Genomic DNA, 25,839 nt, shown 5'->3' on the forward strand with positions numbered 1-25,839 from the left:
AAAAAGAAAAAAAGGGTCTCTTCTTAAAGTTGCTGCAGCTGATGCTGCAAAAGCAGATAGGAATTGGAGAGGCTTCACCTGGTGGTAAAGGCCTTTCTGATTTTAGTGCTCCATTGGTGCATGAAAAAACTTTATTAAAAACAAATAAAAACATTATCACTTCACTCCCAACCTTTATAGGTATTAGTTAACAAGTGCTGAGAGAATCTCAAAATCCAGCTCCCACATTAGTCTTGCTTTTTAGCTCATTGATCAATGAATCAACCATTTTCCATATAGGATGATTGTTTATATTGGCATTTCAGAAAAAAATATTCCAAAAGAATTCCAGCACTTCCATTTAAAGGTAATAAACGTTCTATTAAAACATAAGAAATCTTAATCCCTAATTGATTTAATTTCGTGTCATGTTAATGGATCGTATTAAATTATCAGGTCTAGGCTAATAGTGAGCATTAAATTAATGGAAGCTGACCAAAGGGTATGCAAACAATTTCATTATTGTGGTACTAATCACGCTATAAAGTTGTGTTATTGCTCTTTAGAAAGATTTAAGCAACCTGATTCTTATTTTCTGCAGTTCAAATTCAAATCAGATTATTCCTAAGGTGGAAAGCACTTTCAAATCACCCAACTGACAGAACATTCTCTGTATTCTTTAATCATAGACATCATCTACCTACAAGCAACCCAGTGACTGTGCGCAAAAATTAAGCAAGAAAATTTTGGAGTTTTGCTGAATCACTTTTGTTTGCTAGTAGCTCTTATTATACAGTAAGCTCATTTCTTGTTTCTGTGCTATGTGATATAGGTACATAAGCTAGAAGAAACAAAAACATCCATCCCCAGAATCCTGAAACTACTCTGAATGTTGTTTGGTGAGGGAGGTGTTGTTAGAATTTCAAATATAAATGCCAGGTAGTGACAATATGGGACCCCTGCAAAATGTTGTTCCCATTCACTTCAATTCATGAGAAGGAGGAAGAGTTCAATGCTACCCACTAGTTTTTTTATACTCAAATGAATATGAATCAATTATTTTTATTAAGAAAAGTCCGATTTTTCCATTTAATATGTATAGATGTACAGATTCTGTACAAAGAAGTTCTGACATTTCATGCAATAATTTAATAGGTACAGTCCACCATCTTTGGCCATATTTTGCAGAGGGGGGATGGTGAATAATTTAGGAAAGGAGAGTACCTAACTCTTTCACATGGTTTCAGACATTTTAACCATTAAGAAATGTTATCCAGGATTTTGGTCCATTAAATTATGAACTTCTTTTTTTAATTAAAAAAAAGGGTTTCAAGTGACCTCAAACCTCAAGTTCCTATAGGTTTTCAACTTTTCATGGTTGTAACAAAAAAATATATATATTGGGTTCTTTTTTAGATTAAAAAATGAAAAGATTTACAGCTGAGGAGAGGAGTCAAAGCTTCATGATCGTAAAGAAGGATTAATGTTTTTGTCCCTTTCCAAGATAGATTCCTGAGCTGAGAAGTTAATGGCTGTATACCCAGAACAAAAAATCTGAAGCTGTTTGCTTAGCTCAATCACATATTTGATATTTCATGGGCTCATTAATTAATTGCAGATTGATCAATCAGGAAAAGCTTGTGGTTTTGCATGAGAAATCTGTCAAGAGTTTGGAAAGACAATTTGGCATGTGATGATCAGATTGATTTGGTAAGAGATAGTCCTGCATGTGGTACCAAAATTTTTCTTTCTTACAAGCTCTATTACCTTTTCTGAGAAATAAATAATGTTGAACATGATATAGATATCAGCATTTCAGAATTTTCTGGAGTTTTTCCATATGCAATAGACAAAGCAACCTGGTTACAAAATCAGAATACAAGATCAAAGCCAGGGTTAAAACTACATGGAAACAATCTTGCTTTACAATTTTTTTTTTCCTTTTTCCATAATTGCAAAGAAAATTTAAATGGGTCTTTTTCTTTTGCTTTCTTTTTCCTTCCAGGTGTGTTCTTGGTTTTGAGTCTATGATAACCATGTTCTTAGGCTCTAGGAATAGTCAATTCAAAAGCACAATGGAATAATTGTCTATTAATAAAAATACCACCAAATCAAAGTTTCTTTTCTTTTAATACAATGATAGATACATAACATTCTGTGGTTTAGACTTTCAGCTTTGTAAGATCATAATCAACCCCTGAGAGGGAAAAAGAGGAAAAAGGGAAAGCAGCCTGTGGAGCATAATGAGAATTATTTGATGGTCATGGGGCCAAAAGGTGAAAAAAGTGAGGAGATTTATGTGAGATTTGGTGTTAATTAATCTTTGTGAACTTGTCTGAAAGATCTTGGCTTAATCAGGGTAGTTGGAACTCTCAGAGGGACCAAAAGAATTGTCAGTCATCAGATTTCAGGACAGAAAAAATCTGACAGGGTGAGTGCCCCCACAACTTCATCTGTATGATGAAGTTGTTTCTGTTCCCAATTTATGCAACCAGGCATGGAAGATGGAAACTGACCCTGGTCCCCTGTAAAACACAATGATAGATTTTCATCCTCAGAGTGGTCATTGTGTGCATCTAAAGTTCACACAAGAAATCATGCACAGTCAAATCAAGGTGGAAAAATTAAGGTTTCTTTTGATCCAGCAGGTAGCAACATCCAGCATGAACCAATTCAAACAGTACTGCAAATTTATAGATCAGAACCCAACCAAATTCCCAAATTTTGGTAGTGCCATAAAAACGAAGGAACAAGGAAGAATAACATACGGATAAAATTAGACAATGATTTTTCACTTTGTTATGCATGATTCCATTGTCATAAAGAGGGGGCAACTAGCTTGGGCTGACTGATGGAAAAAAAAATGAAAAAAACAAAGAAATGCATACATAAAAAGCATGCATCACATGCTTAATTATTTTCCACAAAAAATAATGCTACAAATTGGTTATTCAATTCCATTTTTTAAAACAAATAAACCACAAATTGGTTATGGATTCAATGTATGCATTACAGAACAAGAAAACCAAGTGCTAAATTATTCTCGATGGACTAATTATAACTATAACATGTCATACAGAGCTTTTGGTGGGGTCATTACTAAATAAATCTAATATTCCTTCATGTATACTTTATGGAGGAAATTAATTCAAACTCTTAATTACAATGTCATAAAGAAAGAGGGGATTAAATTAGGAAACGGTAACTTGCATGATTCAATTAGACATTTTTTGTTGATATGAGTAAGTTATAATTTCTCAAGAATCCTCTCTCTCACACACGTACATATTTAGTCAATATTTATAGAAAACAAGTGAAAGAGAAATACTCATTGGTTGTGTAAGTGAGGGTATTGAGTGTGCTGATTTCACTAGCTTAATTAAATTGGGTATGAAAAGAAACTAGTATTCATCCTTGTTTAGCACTGCCTACATGAGAGGAACATACATGTCAGCGGGTGTCATCCTTTGTTGAAATCTTTGTCATCTTGACATGGCACTTGATGTTGAACTCAAATACCTTCCTCTGATCATCCATTAGAAACAAGTTGATTCCTTTGACAATGTACCAAATCTAACACATGTAAAAGCAAAGGGAATTCCTTTCATCATATGGGTGTGTGCCCCAATCAAAAAGCAAAGCAAAGCAAAGCAAAACAAAACAGAAGGGATTTTTGGTTGGCCTCCCACGGTGTCAATAAAAAGGCTTTGCTTTTAGGCAAATTGGATCCTTCTTTTTGGATATCTTTTGCAATGTAACGCACAAGGATAAAAAAAAGAAAAGGTGGAGAGAGCCATCCCTATTCTCCCTCACAGGCAGCCACGCCACTCATAAAGTGGTTCCTTTTCCCACGCCTAGCTTCCTGGTTCGATGGCCATGGCTCATCCCCATCCGGCCATGGTCCACCGCTGCCTCACGCCCCTCCCTGGAGCGTGCCCCAGATGGGACCTTTGGTGTCATATGCTTCCTCTCTCAGTGTCCCAATTTAGATAAAGTTTTGTATGGATGAGATTTGGGTTAAACTAAGCTTTACAATTTGAGATAAGCAAATGCCAAGATGCTTTATCTAGACATCTAATCAACAGTTTTGTTGATATGATAGTTATACACTACATTTGTCTTGGTTTAGAATATTGGTTTAACTTGCATTAAACTAGTGAAGATTCTTAGATCTAGCTTAAGCTAGAATCCCTACAAACATTTGACAATTCTCTGACAAAAGCTACTGTTATATTTCATTTGACAAAAGCTTGTTTGGACACCATCTTCTTAGAGTGGGAAAAACCTGTTTGTATATAAATTTCTGTTTCCGTTTTGATGTCTCACTTAATATATTTTTCATAAGTTATACTTGTAATGCAAAATTACGAAAAAGAAGTCGATCGAGAAAGAGTAGGCGACTTTTATTCAAAGAAGACCACATATCCATGGATAACCGTCCATTCCAAGACGAGTTCTTGGATAATCTTAGTTGACGTGGCCATCTTGCAGCCTCTATGGAACAGTGCTGCTCTACCATGGTGGACCAGGAAGCAGACCTAAAGGAATTGGTAACGTATTTCTCTTAAAACTGAAAATGGGAAATCACCTCTGTCCGTGCTTTCCCCTTGTCCCTATAGACAACCAGTCACAGCTCACCAAATCATTGCATGTTTCAATTAAAATTACCTAAATCACTACTTTATTCCAGCTGCTAATGACCCATCTACCCTTCATTACCCTTCATCTTACTGTCTTATAATTATAAGAAAAGGTTTGCGAAAGTTGGTGGGTGTGGTTGGCTATAAAGGCACTGCAGCATAGTTCTCCTCTCTTCCTAGCTTTGCTTGCTTCCTTTGAGGCCTGGGAAACATTCAACAGAAAAAAGGAAAAATGGGGAACTGCCAAGCTGTTGATGCAGCAACTCTGGTAATTCAGCACCCAAGTGGGAAAGTAGACAAGTTTTATTGGCCTATGAGTGCTAGTGAGATTATGAAGATGAACCCTGGCCACTATGTTGCTCTTCTTATCTCTACCACCTTGTATCATTCCAGTAACAATGATAAATGTCCAGACAACAGCGCCAACAATGTCAACCCTGTTCGTTTGACAAGGATTAAGCTTCTCCGGCCGACGGATACTCTTGTTCTTGGCCAGGTTTACAGGCTCATCACCACTCAAGGTATATATACATATTTCTGGTTGGTTTGTTTTTGTTCTTTGTTTTAACTTTGTATTGGTAATAAAGGCCTTGTTTTTATCTTTAGGATTTTATCTGATTCTGAGTTATGTGCTTGCTGGTTTTTGGTTTTTAGAAGTTATGAACGGGCTGTGGGCAAAGAAGCATGCAAAGATGAAGAAAAACCAGCAAGAATCAGCAGAGAAGCCATACGAGAAGGCTGGTTTGAGGCCAGAGACAGTGACAAGAAGATCTGAACCAGATACGGAAAATAAGGTAAATTTCCTTAACCGGCTATTCTTAGTTGGTATCTCTGTTTATTATTACAGTAGATAATCATTAGAAATTATATGCGCATGTGCTTGCAATTGAAAAGCTTTATTTTCAGAATAAAATTGCCTCGGTGCTGCTTAAATTTCCTAGTGCAGCATTTAGGATTTATAAAAAAGAACAAAATTTTATTTAAGAACATCAAACTGCTTGAAGATTTAGAAGATAAATATTTGGGTAATTAATGAGCATATAATTGTATGGTTTTCTCAATTTTTTTTTGGAAAGCATTTTTTTTCTAATGATATTAAGCATGTGCAGGTGAGCAAACATGAAAGGCACCGGCCGAGATCAACACCATCAGCCAACTCTGCTGCCAGATCAAAGACATGGCAGCCCTCATTACAAAGCATCTCAGAGGCTGCAAGCTAAGGATGATTCGCATTTTGCCACATTTGCTGCATAAGACACAGAGAGGAGCAACACTTGGCTCCTGCCGCACAGAAATCCAGGCTTCCTTTTTAACCTGTGAAAAGCAAATACAGTTTCTCACTTTAGGGATGCAGGTAGCAAACCAGGAAAAAAACACCCCAACTTTCTTCAAGGTGCAGATCTGAGCAATGCATAATTGTATATCAAAAAGGGTGACGCAAACCCAATAGGATTGTAATCCAGCACTGTTATGTAATGAAGTCAGAGTATTGTTCCCTAATACAGTAGATTAATGAGCCCATTTACATACTTAATTCATAATAAATTTAAGATTTTCCCAGCTTGTTAAGTTACAGAAACAAAAGATTCATGGTCCAAACTCCAAAGTTTTAATTACCATAACTAATACCTTAAAATAAAACAAAATTAATTATTAAGCAACAGTGCAATCTGTCATGGCTGCCAATGCCGTTTTACTGAGCTTAACTTGAATATATTAGTGTAAACAAGGAACTTTCAGGAATAGGGCAGCTATACAGTGAGAGGAGGATATGAGTACCAAAGGGAGCTAGCTAAATGTCAGCAATAATTGTTTTTGCAAGTAGGCCAGATATCAATTCCGGAGTACTAAAATACAAGGAATCGAGGTCCTAATAATTGCTTTGAAGGACCATTTCTTTTTCTTACATGGTCCATCAAGGCCATAACTAATTAACTGGTGAAGCCATAAACAAGTACAGATACGAGATGATCATGTCCTTGAGCAGCATCATTTACTGGTTGGGAAACTATGGAAAATTTCAGAGATAAAAAATTTCACCACTTTCCTCATCATAGACATTCATGGAAACATCCTGGAACTAATATTAGTTCTTAGGCATTCAGTGCAGATGCAGAACCAGCATCTGGAATGTGACTTTGCTTGCCACGAGGGACTTGAATAAGAAAAAATGTGATCAGCAGTCTCATGGCTATGGAAGAATAAATGGTGGGACATGTTACAAAAGACTAACAGTAATCATAAGGCATGTACATTTTTGACTTTGAAACACTTCATCATAATAATAATTTCCGGTCCATTTAAAAGAAGAGGAATCTTGTCAGAATATCAAAAAAGCATTGTTTCGTGCGCAAATCCCATTGCCAAACTCAAGAGCAAGACAGACCGGCCATAGCTTCCAAAGCAAAAGATGCCTTGATCCTTTCTTTAATAAGCTAACGATAAAACTATTGCGCCACTTTGCAGAAAACATTTGAGTGAGACAACTGCAACCAACTTGAGAGTCAGAACATTCTCTAGTCATGGAAAAAAAATGGGTATTTTAACACATGAATCGTCCAACTCCTGGAAAACACACAGGAATTCTCTCTGTGGGCCATCAACAATTTGCCATTCATGTACCAAATTTGAAGCCTGATACAAATTTTGTCTCTAATAAAAAACTATGTGATCAGTGAGTTGTGGAGCAATATTTCCATTTATCAGGTCGCTGGCTTTTGAATATACCTGATTGATTGAGCCTGCGGTGTCATAAAATCCTGTCACTACCTAATTAATGCTTTGAGAATAACAGCTTTTAATCCAGGCGCAGAATGAATGGTTCCTATTGATGGGGTAGCTCAAATTTCAACAGCGACATCCCCTTTCTTTATTGCGGAAGACTTCCATCGAAATTATTTCTTGCAAGACCTTTGCCATCAGAGGGAACAGGCTCAACTTTCACAGCAAATCTTGAGAGATTATCACATTGACTGAAAAGCAGCGTCGTGCAACTTGCATTGCTTACATTCAAAGTATGAAAGAATGGATACCTACCAATTATTATTGCTATAGCAAGCTTCCTTCTTTAACAGTTTGCCACAAGTCATCTCTAACTATTATTCTCTACCATACACCTCAGGATTCGGCAATCATCACATGTTTTTAGATACTATCTCACTATTCTAATCAATGTTTGGGCCTCTGCTTATTCACTCTGCCAAACCAACTAGTTGTTCTTTTATGCTCCTCTCTGTTCACATGAAGCATTCCTCCTCAATTGAAAAATGTGAAAAAAATGTGGTTCTGTTTATTCTTTACTATAGTCTTGGGAAATGGGCCAAATGGCCTTCCAGGTTGACTGAGGATAATCAACCGGCATTTATGATTCAACAACATTATCCCAGCCGCTTCCTTTGAAAAACATGGGAGCATAGCCTCCCTAGTCTTGCCTAGTTAGACTTTTGGTATATGCTGCAGATGGAATTGATCATAGAAACCCATAAACAGTACCGTTGCTCATGAACTCTCATCACAATGGGGGCTAGGTTTGATTCATTCCCTGCATTTACCCCCTTGTTTACTCACTTGAGCAACCAACTTTAGCTTATCAAGAGAAGAATAAAATTTGATACAGCCATTCCCATCAATTAATGGTACTCGTAAAACTGAAATATCCCTTTCAATCATTTAAATCAGGTAACCTGGTGAAACTAAAATATCCCATTAATCAATTTAATTATAACAATTCAGATTCAAGTATTACTAGTTTAATAATTTTTTAAATTTAAATCATGTGATCCTCCAAAATTTAAATTTGTAATAATTGACTTAAACTAATAATGGTATTTACATTTGATAAGAGATGAGACATCACATAATATGTTCAAAAAATATATACTCTCACATCTTATGTAACTCTGCAAAACCCATTATCAACTATTTTCACCTAAAACTAATTTCCTTCATCTAGGGAGTGAAAACTGCTAACACTATGCAAACACTATCATGCTTAGATAAATTGGAGTTGACAAATCACAGAGATCAGAGGTCTTTAAACTTGGGAATATATGGACAATATCTAGGATCACACTAATACCTCGAGAGTCATTTGGATGAAACAATAAGCATATTCGGGGAAAAGTATGCAATTCACTACACTTAGTTCTGACCCATAGGGCACTGGAATTTTTTCCGTTGAAAGAGTTTTGTGAGGTACTCCGTACTCAGCAATCGAGGCTGTACTAGATTCAGTAGATTGGATTGACATTGGTAGGAGAGTTGGTTGAACAGGGAAGGAAAAACGGCCAAAGGTGTTTCTCAAATTTGGGCTTAAAATAATGGTGCATGTCTGCATGATACTGGACTTATGATTTACGGCTTACAAGCCGAAGTTGCTGGAAAACGTCAGGATTGGTTATTGGTGTTAGGCCTCTGGCCTGTTATATCTGATCATGAGTTTTTGTTCAGTCTCTTTTTATGAGAGGATTTGGTGCAAGTTCGTTACGTAAGTAAGCTGAGGAAGACTACAATGGAGGATAACCATGGGTGTTTACGTTACGAAAAGCATTTTTAATCCAAGTCAGGGTTCTGATATCAGAAAACCAGCTCATGCTTCGTTTGGGAATTGCTAGAAAGCAAATCTATAAAACAAACTTCTCAGCTCGTGAAAAGCATCAATGATTGGAACCATGCTTGTCCAATTTCCAGCCAAGGCGATTACTGAAGTTTTACATGACTCTACCATCTTTGATGGTATATATTACAGCAGCATTGCTAGAAAAGAAAAGCACCATGGTTCTCGAAATAAAGAAAAGCTCAAAACACATCAAGCTTCTAATCAAAAGATCTAACAGGATATTTTCTTGGGTTATATCAACATAGTTTATTGAAAAGGACTGAACATCAACTTGCTATCAATTCAAAGCTCACACACAAAAATTTAGCAACAAACTCAAACTCTTCTGCTAAATATTTCTCCCCGGTGACAGATAATATATATATATATATATATATATATATAATATGGTATATACTATGTAGAAAGTAAATGCAACAACAGCTTTGCTTCAAAAGTAGAAATGTGGCTCTTTCTTAGAAACAGGATACCTAGGCCACAGTGTTCTCAGTCACTCCCTTGACTTCCTCATGCTTGTCAAGTTGGCTGAAGTTTCCCTTCTGTTTGAAGAGTTGGTTGTGGTGATGCCTACAGTATAGACGTTGTTCATGGGCCACGTAGTTCGATGGGCTGATTACACAGCCCCCATGGGTGCACCTGAAACAAGCCTTATGATAGGAGTTGCCATCAACTGCCACCTGAGGATAGAGGAATATCGGAGTAAGCACAACCAGCAAAGTTGAGCCATCAAATACTACAAGATGCATGGCAGAGATTATGTTTAGAGGCTATCCATTCACAGTTCTACATTTTTAATCTGAGCATCACTCTTTGCTCCTTTTAAAGGAATTCCATTTCTATTATTTTCTGACAACTCAAGGATAGATGTCAATAGTCTAGCGTTTTTCTGCCTATAAGTTTTTTAATATGTTATTGTTGAAGCGACTTCATCACAATCAAAAGGAACAAAAAATCAACAAATTAAATCTTGTGATTATGCTTTAGGAGGCAACGGTGATAGCATATCGAAATGTTAATAACATTTTTTGTTCTTGATAACAAAGAAAACAGAAAATGCAATTCATCAAGTCAATTATGCAGAAGAATGGCTCTGTTGAGAAATGGTGTGCTACTTGCTGAAAAATGAGCTTTTCTCTTCCAGATATTTTTCTTCTATTCTTTATTCATTGAAACCTTTGTTTATCTTCATTTTTCTTTCTGAAATTTTGAGTTTCCAACATGGTATCAGAGCCTTATAATGGGTAAGGGTCTGTTTTTCATTTTATCATCTTCATCTAGCTTCCTGTTCATTCTTCTGTGTGGTTTTTTTCTTTCATGGCTATAGCCAAGTTCAACACATCAGCTCCACCAGTCTTTACTGGTGAAAATTATACCATCTGGTCCATGAAAATGAAATCTTACCTCAAAGCATACTGTATCTGGGAGGTAGTGGAGATCGGAAAGGACCCAGTTCAACGGCATGGCAACCCCATTCTTGCTCAGATTCGACAGATTGAAGAAGACAAAACAAAAAGGTACAAGGCTCTATCTTGTATACAATCTTCTGTTTCTGATGAAATTTTCTCTAGGATTATGCATCTAGAAAGTCCCAGGGAGGTGTGGGATCACTTGAAGGATGAATTTTTTGTTAGTGATAAGACTAGACAGATTTAATCCTTAAATTTGTTTAGACAGTTTGAGATGTTAAGGATGGAAGATGATGAAACCATGGGGGAATTTTCTGGAAAAATGATGGCCTTAGTGAATCAATTGAGATTGTTAGGAAAGGTCATGACAGAGGAAAGGTTAGTGCATAGGACGCTAATGAGCCTTCCAGAGAAATATGAGTCCTAGGTTTCTTCATTAGAGGATTCCAAGGATATTGGACACCTGACTTTGAAGGAGCTGGTGAATGCTCTGGAGGGCCTGAAACAGAGAAGAGCATTTAGGCAGAAAACTGTGGTCGATAGTGCTTTGGTTGCTCAAACTAGGAATCTTAAAGTTATTGGTAACAACACAAGGAAGACTGAAGGTGAAAGGAAAGAGAAGGATAAGAAAATAGTAGATGGAAAATGTAATAAACAGAAGCAAAAGTTTCAGCCTTGCCCTCACTCTAAGAAAACCACACATTCTGCAAAATTTTGTTGGTACAGAACCCATGTAAAATGTAGAGCCTGTAACCAACTAGGTCATATTGACAAGGTGTGTAAAAACAAAGGTTCCAAGTCTAATGAGAAGCCTACAGTAGGTGAGCAAATTGAGGAATCTGATGAAGTCTTACTCATCACTCAAGAAGTAGGTGAATCTGTCAAGAAGAATTTATGGTCGATTGAAAGTGCTTGCTCAAATCACTTAACTAGTGATGAGAGTCAGTTTGCTACACTAGACAGGAGTTATAGGTCTAGAGTAGAGATTGGTAATCGAGCATTTTTGAAGATACTTGGTATAGGGACTGTCATGGTTGAAACTCAGTCAGGTAACAAGTACATCTCCAATGTCTTTTTTGTTTCTGAGGCTAGCCAACATCTACTCAGTGTTGGACAACTTACTGAGAGTCATTATGCTCTCTCTGCACTGTATTTGATCCTAAGGGAGAGGAAGTTTTAACTATTGAAATGAGAGACAAATGCTTACCAATAGACTGGAAGCATGCTGAGCATAAAGCTTATTTCAATGCTGTTGATGAATCAAAACTGTGGCATAGAAGGTTAGGCCATGTTAATTATAACTCTTTGCAGAGTATGGCTTCTCATTAGCTGGTTGAAGGTTTACCAAAGATAACAAAGCCTGAACAGTTATGTGGAACTTGTTAGTTTGGCAAGCAAAGCAAGACTTCATTTCCAAAAGAGAGGAGGTGGAAGGCTACTGACAAGTTGCAGCTCATTCATTTTGACCTGGGAGGACCTATGAAGAGTGAATCATTTGGGGGTAGCAGCTATTACTTGCTGTTTATTGATGATGTTACAAGATTTTGTTGGATGTTTTTCTTGAAATCCAAGTCTGATGCTTTTAAGAATTTTGTAAAGCTCAGAAAGTTGGTTGAGGATCAAGCATGCACTTCTATAAAAACCCTTAAAAACTGATAATGGAAACGAATTTATGGTTGCTGAGTTTGAAGATTATCTGGTTCAGCTTGGTATTACTCATCAGTTAACTGCTACCTACAGCTCTCAACAGAATGGGGTATTCGAGAGGAAAAATAGGACACTTATGGAGATAGCTAGGTGTCTTCGATTTAAGAAAAAGTTGCCAAAGACATTTTGGGCAGCAGCTGTTAACACAGCTAACTACCTGTTAAATTTAACCCCTACAAGGGCTGTGTCAGGTAAGACTCCTTATGAGAGTTGGTTTGGTTACAAACCATCAATTAATTATTTGAAGATTTTTGGTAGCATATGCTACGCAAAGGTTCCGGATGGAAGAAGAACTAAACTAAATGAGAAGAGTATTGTAGCCATTCACATTGGATGCAGTGAAATTACTAAGGGTCACAAGTTATATAATGTGGAGACAAAAACGATTTTTGTAAGTAGGGACACAGTTTGATGAAAGCTCAAAGTGGGACTGGGAAAAGTCTAGTGTTGTGAGTGCTGACAAATACAATGCCAGTCTTGATGACGCTCAAAATGAAGATGATTCAAAAGAGGACTTAAAAGATGAAAGACTGGCAATGAGAGATACAAGGTCCTTACAAGATATCTATGCTAGGTGTAATGTTGCAGTATGTGAACCTACTAATTATGCAGAAGCTGCAAAGACAATAGGCGGGTGCAAGCTATGAAAAATGAGATGCTGATGACTGAGAAGAATAGTACTTGGTTATTGGCGGACAAACCAATTGATCAGCATGTAATTGGGACAAAGTGGATCTACAAGACAAAGCTTAATGCTGATGGAACAGTGAACAAGTTCAAAGCAAGGCTTGTAGTGAAAGGATATTCTCAAATTTATGGTGTGGATTACTGGGAGACTTTTGCTCTAGTAGCAAGACATGATACTATAAGGCAGTTAACTACTTTAGCTGCTCGAGAAGGTAGGAAGATCTAGCATCTTGATGTGAAATCTGCTTTTTTGAATGGCTATCTTATTGAAGACATTCATGTTCATCAACCTAAAGGGTTCATCTAACCAAGGACTGAAGGTAAAGTTTGTAAATTGGTGAAAGCTTTGTTTGGATTATAACAGGCTTCAAAGGCCTGGTATGACAGAATTGAGTCATTTTTCGTTACTGAAGGTTTTCAAAGGAGTCAAAATGAGCCTACACTGTATGTATGTAGTCATCCAGATTCTATTAAGATAATCATCTCCCTGTATGTTGATGATTTATTGATTACTGGTTCAGATGTTAGTTTCTTAATTGATTTTAAGATCCAGTTAATGAAAGAGTTTGAATGACGGATTTGGGAGAGATGCACTATTTTTTGGATTACAATTTGTTCAAAACTCAGATTATATTTGTATTCATCAAAGCAAATATGCATTTGAGCTATTGAAGAAATTTCAAATGGACAATTGTAAAGCTGTTGAAACTCCAATTGCCTCAAATTGTAAATTGTGTAAAGAGGATGGGGCCCAGAAGCTGCAGGTTCAAGTTACAAAAGTATCATTGGAAGATTATTGTACTTAACAGCTTCCAGACCTGATCTGATGTATCCAACAAGTTTACTTTCTAGATTTAGGCAGAAACCTTCCTAGGATCATTATACTGCTGCAAAAAGGGCTCTAAGATACTTAAAAGGAACTGTGAATTATGGTCTTTTGCTTGAAAAGAGGAGTGATGACTTGGTTGGTTACTGTGACAGTGACTAGGCTGAAAACTTAGATGATGCCAAGAGTATAGCTAGTTATTTCTTATCATTTGGAAGTGCTACTTTCTCCTGAAACTCCAAGAAACAAGAGGTGGTAGCCCAATCCTCTACTGAAGCTGAATACATTTCAACTGTAGCTGTTGCCAATCAGGCAATCCGGATTAGGAAAATTCTTGGAGATTTGGGATTCAAGCAGGAAGTAGGCACTCCTTGAATGATTGATAATAAATCTGCAATCTCCATTGCCAAGAATCCTGTTCATCATGGCAGAACTAAGCATATCAAGGTAAAGTTTCCTTTCATCCGAGAAACAATTAGAGATGGTGAGATCTTGGTACTCCATTAAGGCAGAGAGTCAGTAAGGCGTCGTTTTGCATTGAAGACTTATGTTGTCGTTTGATGTTGTTCTGCTGTCGTTTGGGTCTCAAGTTTATTTACACAGAGTTATATTTCCTTTACTGTTGAAATTTACTGTTTTTCCCAATTGGTAGGGATTTTACTTTCCTTTCCTTTCCTTTCCTTTCCTCCTTCAAAATATGCTGTTATGCTTGGTGTCTACTGCCTGTTAGGTGGCAGGATATCTATCACAGATCTCTATGCTCCTAAAATGTAGGATATCAGCTCAGCTGGGTGTGTACAGCTGGTGCTGGTAAATTTGGTTATCCTCCATTGTATATGTTGCTCTGTTACTTAATGAAAAATGAGCTTTTTCTCTTCCAGATATTTTTCTTCTGTTCTTTATTCATTGAAGCCTTTGCATTATCTTCATTTTTCTTTCTGAAATTTCTGAGTTTCCCAATGAGATATTGAGATGATGCCTCCCCAGCATTTCATATCAAACAAATGAAGTAATCTTGTGAACAACATGCTCTCTGTTGTCAGATTAATCTCTTAAAATGGTTTCGAAATTCATTCCTGACAATCAAACAAGATTGCGCTTTTGTATGTCTTAAACATGATGAGAAGAAATGGTTGGTTTTTCCTGCAAGTCATGCAAATAACGATATGAAGTTTGCTATAATTACCTTTTCAATTGGGTAAACAGTTTTCTTGCAAGCGACACATTTTTCTTGAGTTCCAGCAAAGAGACTTGAAACTCTACTGTTGGATACCTGCAGAGTTCCACTCAGAATAACCAACAAGTATGGTAGCAAGACTTTAAGAGCTAAACATAATTTGTATGACTAGGAAATGAGTTTTACAATACAAAACGGTGGGGTGGGTACCTGATCTGCTGATCGGTCTACCCTGACAGTTTTTGGAGTTCCTGACAGAGATAACGTAAACAATAAACTGTCAGCTGGGCTTGAAGCGGAGATAATGAGAAAGTAAATAAACATAAAAGCAAAGCATAAGAAAGTAAGCACCTTCAAAACTTTTATCCAAGCTGCCAGTCATCTTAAACAATTGATCAAAGTGAGGCTTGCAATACAAGACACCCTCAAAGGAGCTATAAGTACTTAGCTGCAAATTTGCGAAAAGGAAAAATGATGAGCAAACAGCTTATGTAACACAAGAGCAAAGGCATACAACTAAAGAATACGAGCAATATCTCTTCTTTATTTTAAATGCTGCAACACCTAGCAAAGACTTGACAATCCCCAATGAACCTATTTGTTTATACTAGTAATAGTATATTTCTAAATGAGTGCTCTGAAGGCATAAAACAGGCCTCTGCACAAGACAGACAACAAAAATTATAACACAAACATTGAAGCATTAATAAACTTTGCTCATTTTCTTTTTCAGATCACACAATCTTGACTAGTTTTTTTTTCTGATAAACTGTCGCCATCCAATTCAGAGATACTAAGGCCACAAGTTAAGCTTCAATATCCAAGCAGATAGGAGTCTTGAATAGAGAAATTAAAGCCCCTAATCAAGGAAACCCATTTTGCAGAATGGGAAACCTTTTCATTGCCGTTGGGGTTAGTCAGCAATCCTGCAAAAAAGGCATGCATCTTTACCAACATTTTAAGTATCCAATATTTTCACAAATTTGATTCTATACTTGAATACAGGAAAAGGCTTGAGATTCCAAATCTGTCCATTGTTTGTTTGAGGCCCAAAGAAAAAAAAATGCTTATCTCCATCAAATCCAATAGACCTTCATTAATGCTGGCTGGTGCCTCTACTTTGTTTATGGCCTGATAAGTGTTAACTACTTCCATTTTCTACTCATACTTACAATGTTCTTAGAACAATTAATTCATTAGACTTTATGATTCCACCAAGAATGTAATTTTTCATTTTTTCTTTCCACTTCTCCACTTACTCCCTTACACCAAATAAAATAAAGGACTGCTCTTTCAAAAAGCTCAATCTCATGGCTTGGATTTTCCTCAAACTAAAAGGAAGAATGTTTCCTGCAATGCTATTGAAATTACCTTCCTCGGCTTATATACCAACTATAGAAAATCTCAATTTTCTAAGGAGAAGAAAACTGAAGAAACTGTTTTTCCTGCCATATCTGCTGATATCAAGTGCAGAATTCTAAGACTCCGGAACATTCCTGAAGAAACTACTAAAACAGGTGACAACGTGATTCTTGGGGCTTGACCATAATATGTTTATGATTACTCAGCATCTTCTGCCTTTATTTCGTTGTATTCATTTCTCTTACAAACTCCAAATGGCTCAAGGGAACTAATGTATAGCAAATCGTATATAATTTCAGTTTGCTTCTAACTGATAAGCGTTTTCATTAGACAAGTTATTGGAATATCAGAAAAAAACCAAAAACCTACTGGTTAGACCAATGAAGCAACATGATACCTATCCTCAACTCTATGCAAAACTGCTCAGATCTCAAAACACCAATTCACAAGTTTGCAAGCAGCTTTGACTAGCTAGGCACAAAACTAAAGAAACTAAGAAAAACTCTTTTGACGCCAAGAAGAACTTGGATCAATGTTCATAGCTCGAGATTCATTAAGAAAGCTGTCTTTCCATATTATCAGTCAGCAAGGACACAAAGGATTGAATAGAAAGTTGAACCATATGAGCAACTACAAAGAAGTAATCCTAGTCATAAACTTCTCAACATCCAAAACCTCAGATTTTAAAAATCCAAAATCGAGCAAAACTAGACACAAAGACATGATCAAATTCAAAGTAACATAAGGGGAAGAAGCATCACCAAAATTATTGACAAAACTCAACTTAACAAGCTTTGCTACGCATAAAAAAGAAAGAAAGAAAGAAAGGAATTACCTTAAGGGTACCCTTGCAATGGTGGCACCTGAAGCAAGCTTTGTGATAAACTTTGTTGTCAGTAGTGAGCTGATCAACCAAGTAAACAGTTTTCTCACATGCCTTACACTTCTGAGTAGTCCCTGAGAAGGTTGCCATCTCCTTTCAAATTAAACCAATCAAAATTCACACTGCAAAAGTGAGTAACTTGGGTTGATGTTAACTCTGCAGATAAGAGCAAGGAGGAGAAGAAGACTGTTTTTTTTTTTTTTTGGTTTCCAGACAAGTACTCTCTCTGTCTCACTTTTTTTTCAATTTCTCTTGTGTCTGCGATTACAGCTCACAGATAATTGAAGTTGGTCTTGGCGTAGACTTTTGGAGCAATGGGCAATAGCAAGCGCTAGCCGTCCACATTTTGACGCTAAAATAGTCATTTTTCGTCAGTGAACTTACAGTAATGTCCTCATTTCGAACAGGTGTCGCATGTTTGTTGCAAACAGGGAATCACTGAATTTATTTCTACCTTCTACAGACCAAACCAGTTAAATCCCGGTTCCAGATTCGGACATAAGCGCGGTTCTTTCGCTCTTTGGAAATCTTTGTACCACTCTCTGGAAGAGCGCGTGGTTGGAGAATTATCCTCAGGTAAAGGACGTGTAATGGACGTGGTGATGGAGCAAGTGAGAAAACGGGGATTGAATGAAGGGTAAGACTACTTGCCTCAGATCAGTAAATAGGCGGGAGGTTTGTTAAGATTTGAGGGGGTGTGTCAGGTGGGTCATAACGTGAAGGATGATTCCATTTGCCAAAACAGTTTTTTGTCATTATATTACATGAAGCTGACAGATAAGAGTGCATGCACTATCCAACAACTCAAACCCAATTATTTTTTTAATTTAATAATAATAATAATAATAAAAAGGCACTTCATTTTCTTCTGCATTTTTTTTTTATCCTTTTTCTGTCCTTTTCCTTTTCCTTTCCTCCCCAATTTAACTTGTTCCCTTGTGATATCATCACCACCCAATTGGACCAGAAGTTGGTGAACTTGATGGGTTTTTTTATTTGAAGAAAATTTTGGGATTTTAGATTTGAGTATTTCCTTTAATTAAAGAAGTTTAAATTCATAAATGAAATATAAGTTTCAACCAGTTTAATGATAGAATCAACCAATTAATTTGTCTAATCTTGACTATCATTTTCTGGACCAAAACAAGGTTAGCAATCAATTTTATTTGATTTGGTTTTAGCAGCTTGGTGCATCTACACCTGTGAATGCTTTGTTTCTCAATTAGGAATTGATTGAATTTGATCATTTCTTCCTGCTGCCTCAATGTTAGAAAAATGGGTGAAAACCAAAGCAAATTGTTTGCTGTTAATTTTAGAAGATTTAGCTGGGTATTGATAATGACACATTCCCTCTACTTCATTAATATTCTCATTTCTGAAATTGGAAACTCAGAGAAACAATCAAAAAGCTTAAAAGAAAGCCTTTTTCTCTAGTCTAAATGACATTTTCAGTCCCATCTTCCATTGATTTATGAACTCCAGCTTTGAAATAGAAATCCTCCCTTCTCACTTTCTGTGGGCACCCAAATGCCCAATCTATTTCCTTTTCTCTCTTTTTGGAGGCCACAACTAAAGTTGAAGAGATTCATTGTCTGCTTTCCAGGTTTCACGTTGCCCTTTGAAAAGTCCTTGTTGATAGGCATCTCTCCCATTTTTTTTCTTTACACCATGCCAAAAAGAAACACAAATGCAGCTGTACCTAACCATTTTCTATTTTCTTAATTTATTCTCATGTGGGAGTGAGGGAAAAATGCTGCCAATGTTGCCCTACCTTTTTTTTTTTTTTTTGCTTATTTTGAATTTCTTTCACAGTCTGGCAACTCTATTGAAAAATGATAAAAAATGACTAAACCATTGAAGCACAATAACTTTGAAGATTGCTTAAGGTAGTACCATGCTACCAGCTTGTGAAATGTTTTTCTGATGGCAAAACTAAAGGAGATTCAGCAATGATAAGTGCAAGTCCATGCAATCCAATAAGATTGATATCTGGGTTTCCATGTCTAAGCAAAATCCAAATGATGACATTGTACATGTAATATTTAAGCAACTCTATTGAACAACTCCAGTTATGAGAAATCAGCCACTTTAAGTCTATTCTTGCATGATGAATCATTCAATTTCAAGCCATCTCTGATAAGTGAAAGCAAGTAGCAACCTACCAAACACCATGTTATAGCTCAAATATAATTACCAGAATTTAAATTGATAAAACCTGCTTCTTTTTGGGTAGTTTTTTTTTTTTTATATCTTCTTGATGTTGTCTGACAGTGACACGCATTCAATCTTACAAGGAAACAAAAAAGTAACAAATACTTGCTTCAGTTCTCTTATCTTCGACAGATCATGATCCTATACAATCAACATGCTGTGACTAATATGTGAAAGTGTGACAGGTATACCTGCATTCTTGCTCCAGCATTTTAAGTCACATGAATGCACATGAAAACATCTACAGACTTACATCTTGCCTAAGACCCAGTTCCAGTAATATATCAAAAATAAGCACGATAAAGCATTAGCTAACGTAGAATGCAATCAGATTTCGGGGTTTGACCTCTCCAACTAGCACCCAGCAGTACAGTTGAGGTTGTTTCCTTTATGTCAAAGTGCATACCCAGAACCCCTAAAGTAAGGCAATTTTCTACAATTATCGGAACCGATATAAAAAATTGCATTTGAAAGATTTTATGAAAGATGATAACCTGATTGAAATTAGCTTAGTGAATCTTACATTCAAGAATGTCACAACAGCACATTTTGTTTTGCTTATTTATCAATGAGGCACAATCATTAAGGGATTAAGATTGCTGCCAAACTAACAAATCAACCACTAAGACATGCACTTTTTCCTTTTGGCACAGAAGCAAAAACATGCACAGCCTCATTCACTTCCACCGGCAGCCTTTGCCTGGTTCCGAGCTTCTTCTCGCATTACTGCCTTGACATAAATTTCATAGCAACAACCTGAAACAAACAAACATAATACCATCATACAAGAAGTTTATTCAAGACATGCTTGTATGTTAGGCTTACTTAAGCAGCAATCCATCAGTTTCGTTTTTATTTTCTCACACATTGCAGACATAGAAGGACAAAGCAGCCAGTTTAGGAGCATAATGTTCTTCCTTTTTTATTTTGGTAGCCGGGTGGGTGGGAGTTAATTGAAAAAAAAAAGAAAGAATATATAAACAAAAGGTAAGAGCAGAACTCAAGTATCAATGTTCAATGATAAAATGCCAAAAAATGAAGTTGAATATATTCATCATATTATACACAATGACACATAACTCATTCATAAAGTCGTATCAAGCCCCCAAATCTCTGTAATTTAGCAATCATCATATTTCCTTCTGATCTTATGCAGGGCCAGTACAATGAGCTCTACATATTGCAAAGCTATCTGATAAATCAAATTAAATAAGATTGATTCAACATGCTTTCTGACATTCCCCATTAAAGAAAGGGGAGGGGGAGGAGGAGGAAGAGCGAGCAGCTACCAGCATTGGTGAAGCTGAATGTCCTTTCAGAACAGTGCTGACCATCCCAAGTGTATTAACACAAAGAATTCTTGATATCTAGCTATTGACAAGGTGAAGACACATCACCGCATAGGTTGTATACTTTCAAAGTTAAGCTTTTCAATGATTTTGTAGATTTTTTTTTTATTTCAAGCATTTTTTCCTCTCAAGAGAGAAGGGAAAAGGGAAAACTGAAACAACAAAGAAAGAAGATTTCCAGTGAGTAACACAATAAAGTGTAATGTCCGAATTTATCCAAAAGCAATGCAAACCATTGCAAATATTAGAGACATACTTGGAGCATATCTAGAAAGCATCTCAAACAGGATCATAGAGAACCAAACCCATCTTCTTATGGAGTTATAAACGCAGAATGATACTCATGAACCAATTCATTCAACTTATAGCAAACACTAGCGTTACCTGCTACAACAACAACTGTAAGAACATCCGCGATTCTCTTCAGTCGCCACACACTCTTCTTATAAGATTTAAATCGCTTTAGAGAAGGATCCTCTGCCAAGAGCTGCAGGGCATATTCGTTATCAACATAGTGTCAAGTATAGCAAAAGAGTATAACATCTAAGGATATAAAATATCACTAGTCACCTCTGATACACCCTCACCATGCTGGAAGAAATAAAGGAAACTATCTAAAGGAGTAGATTATTCTAAATATTTATCAAGAATTACAAATCAATTTCTCTCGCCAATGTAATGTCTCAGGGGCTACACATAAAAACATCATAAAAAAATTGAAAACCCGGGACAAGGAGAGTTGAAACAAACGAACTCCATGAATCTTTTAAAAGAAGAATCTTTCTACTATTCATTTCATCTATTACTATGGGCTCAATTCAAAAAGGATAAAATTCAACCTATTAAGTCCAAAAACCTCGCTTAAAAATTAAGACCAATTTGAGCTGACCCAGATGCTAGAAATGCAACCTTTTTTGTCCAATCAATACAAAATTAAATGAGTAAAACCAAAAAGAAACAAAAAGGTCAGATTTTTATGAAGAAAATTGAACCGGGAAAAATACATAAAAGGGGAGACTCACAGCTCTTTCACGAGCCCCCGGTTCCACGTGAAGTGCTCGAGTTGGAGCAGCCAGGGAACCCTCTGTCTTCTGCTTTACTCAGTAAACGAATTTCGAAGAGTTAGATAGAGCTATTAACAAATCAAGCAAAGAGCCCAAAAAGATCAGAATGAAATTATTATGCATAAACAAAATGTATGAATATTCAAACCTGATAAGAAGATCGGAAATGATTAGCAAGGCTACTTTTTTGAAGGAAAAAGGCCATTTCTTTGATATTTCACAGATCAGATTGAAGAACAAAAAGAGTAGCTGCTCGGATATATCGGACGAAGTAGCACGACAATTAGGCTTAAACTTAACCTTCCTCCCCTTAAAATAATTTCATTCCACGTTTTTGCATTTTTACCCCCTAAAACTTCCATATTACGATATTTTCCCTCTTATTTTGACTTGTTGGCTTGTGGTGGTTCTGGCGTTGGCATGTTGGGTTCTGGCCACGTGTTTCAATGTTGGTGAATACGCGGTTGCCACGTGTACAACTAAAACAGTTGGCTTTTTTAAGGTTGACGAAGAAGGAACGAACTGATGTTCAGACAACCCAATACCACCTAATAGCAAATTATGGCGTTGAGAGGAGCAGCTGTTGCCGGTGCCTGCATTGCAAGACAACGAACGACCCCTTTTCTCCTTTCACTTCCTCAAAATTTCAGAGTAAGATTTCATCATCATTCCCCTTCACATCCTCTTCAACGATTCGCATCTTATCCAAACTACAAAACTGGTAAGCCTTGTTCACCTTTGCACTTCTCCTCATTCATGCTTGTTTCATCTATTCTAGTTTGGTGTAGCATGTTATATTTGCAGGGTCACTATTTCATGTTCTTTTTTTGTGGTTTCATTCCCTTTTCATGTTTTTCTTCTGTATGTGCATGTTAGTTTTCAAGTCATTTGAATGATTTGTTATCACTTTTGCACATTTTCTTTGCAGTATTTAAGTATCAGATTCGGTCAATACAGGAAGCAACCGCAGATACCGTATCTTCCCAGAAAGCAAAAGATGATGATGATGATGATGAACAACAATCACCTCAAAATTGGAAGATTAAAATGCTCTATGACGGAGATTGTCCGCTCTGCATGCGTGAGGTATTCTCTGAAATGATTACTATACGAATTTGATCAATAATTTCTTGCTTATGATATATGTTAGGTGTTTTCATTAGTTTTTTCACTGTGTTCTCCGTTTATCATGTTGTCAGGTCGACATGCTAAGGGAGAGGAATAAGCAGTATGGCACTATCAAGTTTGTTGACATAAGTTCTGATGATTATTCTCCTGAAGAGAATAAAAATTTGGACTACAAAACAGTATGTTCAAGACGTAGATGTTTGTTAATCGATAATGAGAAGTTAGTTATTTTGTAGGCATTTTTTATTTTCAAGGTTACTAAACACCTTTGGAATCAATCTCAAATATGCTTGACATCTAATGTGTGAGTTACAGGGAATGATTGGTATGCCAGTACAAAAATTGAAAAATTTCTGTTTGTTGTCTAGGTCATGGGAAGAATTCATGCCATTCTCTCAGATGGAACTGTGGTCACGGATGTTGAGGTATGGCTTACAATACTCTAATCCTGGATTGCAAACTTTTCCATATTTGTTATTCTAACATTGTACCGTGAGTATTTGCCAAATCTGCTGAATGTGGTGGTGAGAAGAATGTCCACTAGTGTTGTACCTTGTTTAGAATGTAATTTAAATGAAACTAAAGGATTAAAAGTAATGAAGACAAAGAAGAAGAAAAATCAATTAAAGGGGTTTTGATGTTAATCTGACCAGTTGCCTTGTTTCGATATTTGAGTCCTAAATGCTGTTTAGGATGTAGAAACAGGTTGTAATATGTTCAAGTAGCATACAAGTTTATGAGGGATTGTTCTTTGGAGTAGAGGGTTTAATTGAATTACTAAATTAGATGTTATTATAGTTAAGCACAAGCTGAGCAGAGTATAGTGTTAAGATATCCTTAATTGTAGCTGGTGGCTTCTCCCTCTTATTTCCTTCTTTTATTTTTGGACTTTTTATCCTTGTAATGTTACAGCTGCTTTCTGCTTTTGGATTTGGGAGCATGGTGGTTGACAGAAGGATACAATCTAAATTTTATTTCTGCTATTGATGACTTGCAGGCATTTAGAAAATTGTATGAGCAAGTTGGTCTTGGATGGGTTTATGCTATTACCAAATATGAGCCTGTAAGCTTATGCTTTCTTATATCACCTGTAGTCCTATTGATTTGCAACTGTCATTGAACTTGTAGTTTCAGGATAAAGAACAGATATTTCTTTTTGGTGTGTACGTCATGTGGCTAATAGTATATGATGTCTCATCTTCAGATTGCAACAATAGCTGATGCCATCTATGGTGTTTGGGCTAAATATCGTCTTCAAATTACAGGTAAAAATATGCTGAACTGGGAATTCTGTATGGTAATTTCTGAGTTTCATTCAGACTGAAAAGGAAAACTGAAATTCAGCTTGGTTTTGGCTTCAAGTGAACAAGATATTACGTCTTGGTCACAGAGTTGCACCATCATCCTAACCTACATGTCAATCAATTGCCTGTTAAATTGAATGCATTGAGATTGGATTAATGCACCTTATATCTCTCTAGCTTTTTTTATTTTCGTGTCAAATGTATCAAATGCTGGCTTGTGAGGTTCACAGGGATCTCATATGTAAGGGGTTCCTGTTCCTGTTTCAGGCCGACCACCCTTAGACGAGATCTTGGAGGTACGAAGAAAGAACAAGGTATGCATACAGGGATCTCTCTAACTTCTTTTATTCTTGTGTCAAAGGTTTCATAATGTTGAAAGCAAAATAGATAAGCTGAGTAGCATACATGCATCCACCTAATCAAAAACGAAAGTTAAGTCAGTTTTCTGTTGTATGTTTGTTTACATGATATCGACAAACTGATGTCATTGAGATATACGAATTGATGAATGTTATGCCTTCCAATATAAACTCTTTTTAGATTTTTAGGCATTCCGACCTTATATTCTCCCTTTGGAAAGTAAAAATGCCACGGTCATCTAACAGTGGGCTTCTTTAAGGCTAAACCTATATATGCACATTCTTTGACCACCACACAGCGTGAAACCACTATTGCTGCTGATGATACCTGTGGCAGGAATGTCAGGCTACGCTGTGGATAACCTTTAATATTTTTAGGCTTCAGGAACTCCTTGTCGTTATTCTGCTGTATATTTTCAAAAAATCCCAGTCAAATGAAGTATCAAACTCCAACTCCCAATCCATTCTGAGAGGTCGCAAATTTTAATTAAACTTTAACCATTCTAAGACCAAGAAATGGACAAACCAATCAAAAGATACATTAAGAGGAGAGAAGAGATTCTTGTTTGAATTTTATTATCTGATTGTATCATGTATGTAACATGTTTCGCACTGACGTTTAACCGTTTGATTGGCCTTTTATTCCTTTTTCGCAGGCTGACGAATGCAATGACAACACCACTTGCAAGATGTGAAGTTTCCTAGTAATTGCTGATTGCTGATGGAAGGTCTTATCTTATGTGACTCTTTCCTCATTTTCTACTAAACTTTGTCCTTATATGAGCTCACACCCTTAACTTCTTACACATCAGAAAGCACATTATTGTTATCTCTATTAAAGATCATTGTAAAGAAGAACAGATGAGGTTGTCCTTTGTGCGATGGTCACAGTGAGTACACATGTAAAAGTTTAAACTTCTGTATATTGTTCATGTAATTGCAATATTCAATAACTCTATATTGCTGCAAATTTCCACTGGTATTTGGTAGTGAGTTTCAGGTCTGTGAAACCTTAAGGCTTATGCCTAGACAATACTACTTTCCAAAATGATGGGACTTTTCTGATTCCCTGAGTACCTGCAGATTTACTCTTGCTACGTTGGACTTATGCTTCATGAACTTGATCTAGATTACCATGT

The 25,839-nt window shown here is 36.5% G+C and overlaps 4 protein-coding genes across 6 annotated transcripts; 2 read left to right on the forward strand and 2 right to left on the reverse strand.

The window, feature by feature from the left end:
* The first annotated feature begins 4,662 nt into the window (after positions 1 to 4,662).
* Positions 4,663 to 6,119, forward strand: LOC110422677 (D-ribose-binding periplasmic protein). Its single transcript, XM_021436685.2, has 3 exons — positions 4,663 to 5,140; positions 5,274 to 5,413; positions 5,729 to 6,119. Exons 1-3 carry the CDS (start codon positions 4,852 to 4,854, stop codon positions 5,837 to 5,839), a joined length of 540 nt encoding a protein of 179 aa, XP_021292360.1. The 5' UTR covers positions 4,663 to 4,851; the 3' UTR covers positions 5,840 to 6,119.
* Positions 6,120 to 9,278: 3,159 nt separating this feature from the next.
* LOC110422615 (LIM domain-containing protein WLIM1-like) lies at positions 9,279 to 17,608 on the reverse strand. The gene is made up of 5 exons (XM_021436609.2): positions 17,238 to 17,608; positions 15,392 to 15,488; positions 15,251 to 15,291; positions 15,050 to 15,136; positions 9,279 to 9,914 (listed from the first exon to the last, which is right to left on the reverse strand). Exons 1-5 carry the CDS (start codon positions 17,373 to 17,375, stop codon positions 9,708 to 9,710), a joined length of 570 nt encoding a protein of 189 aa, XP_021292284.1. The 5' UTR covers positions 17,376 to 17,608; the 3' UTR covers positions 9,279 to 9,707.
* A 2,363-nt stretch (positions 17,609 to 19,971) lies between these two features.
* On the reverse strand, positions 19,972 to 22,244 carry LOC110422711 (succinate dehydrogenase subunit 7B, mitochondrial-like). Of its 2 annotated transcripts, none has more exons than XM_021436725.2 (4): positions 22,058 to 22,244; positions 21,868 to 21,939; positions 21,230 to 21,332; positions 19,972 to 20,252 (listed from the first exon to the last, which is right to left on the reverse strand). In XM_021436725.2, exons 1-4 carry the CDS (start codon positions 22,112 to 22,114, stop codon positions 20,170 to 20,172), a joined length of 315 nt encoding a protein of 104 aa, XP_021292400.1. In that variant the 5' UTR covers positions 22,115 to 22,244; the 3' UTR covers positions 19,972 to 20,169. The 2 variants fall into 2 exon arrangements, with proteins under 2 accessions (XP_021292400.1, XP_021292401.1); XM_021436726.2 differs by having other exon boundaries at positions 21,868 to 21,936; positions 22,058 to 22,235.
* Positions 22,245 to 22,356: 112 nt separating this feature from the next.
* On the forward strand, positions 22,357 to 25,743 carry LOC110422709 (Putative thiol-disulfide oxidoreductase DCC). 2 transcript variants are annotated; one of them, XM_021436724.2, is made up of 8 exons: positions 22,357 to 22,560; positions 22,867 to 22,995; positions 23,109 to 23,216; positions 23,406 to 23,462; positions 24,035 to 24,100; positions 24,242 to 24,302; positions 24,609 to 24,655; positions 25,357 to 25,743. In XM_021436724.2, exons 1-8 carry the CDS (start codon positions 22,471 to 22,473, stop codon positions 25,393 to 25,395), a joined length of 597 nt encoding a protein of 198 aa, XP_021292399.1. In that variant the 5' UTR covers positions 22,357 to 22,470; the 3' UTR covers positions 25,396 to 25,743. The 2 variants fall into 2 exon arrangements, with proteins under 2 accessions (XP_021292399.1, XP_021292398.1); XM_021436723.2 differs by having other exon boundaries at positions 22,357 to 22,630; positions 22,838 to 22,995; positions 25,357 to 25,717.
* Positions 25,744 to 25,839: the final 96 nt, after the last annotated feature.

This window comes from Theobroma umbraticum, unplaced genomic scaffold, assembly GCF_002168275.2.
Source record: "Theobroma umbraticum cultivar Fairchild unplaced genomic scaffold, ASM216827v3 scaffold_146.0, whole genome shotgun sequence".
Taxonomy (NCBI): domain Eukaryota; kingdom Viridiplantae; phylum Streptophyta; class Magnoliopsida; order Malvales; family Malvaceae; genus Theobroma; species Theobroma umbraticum.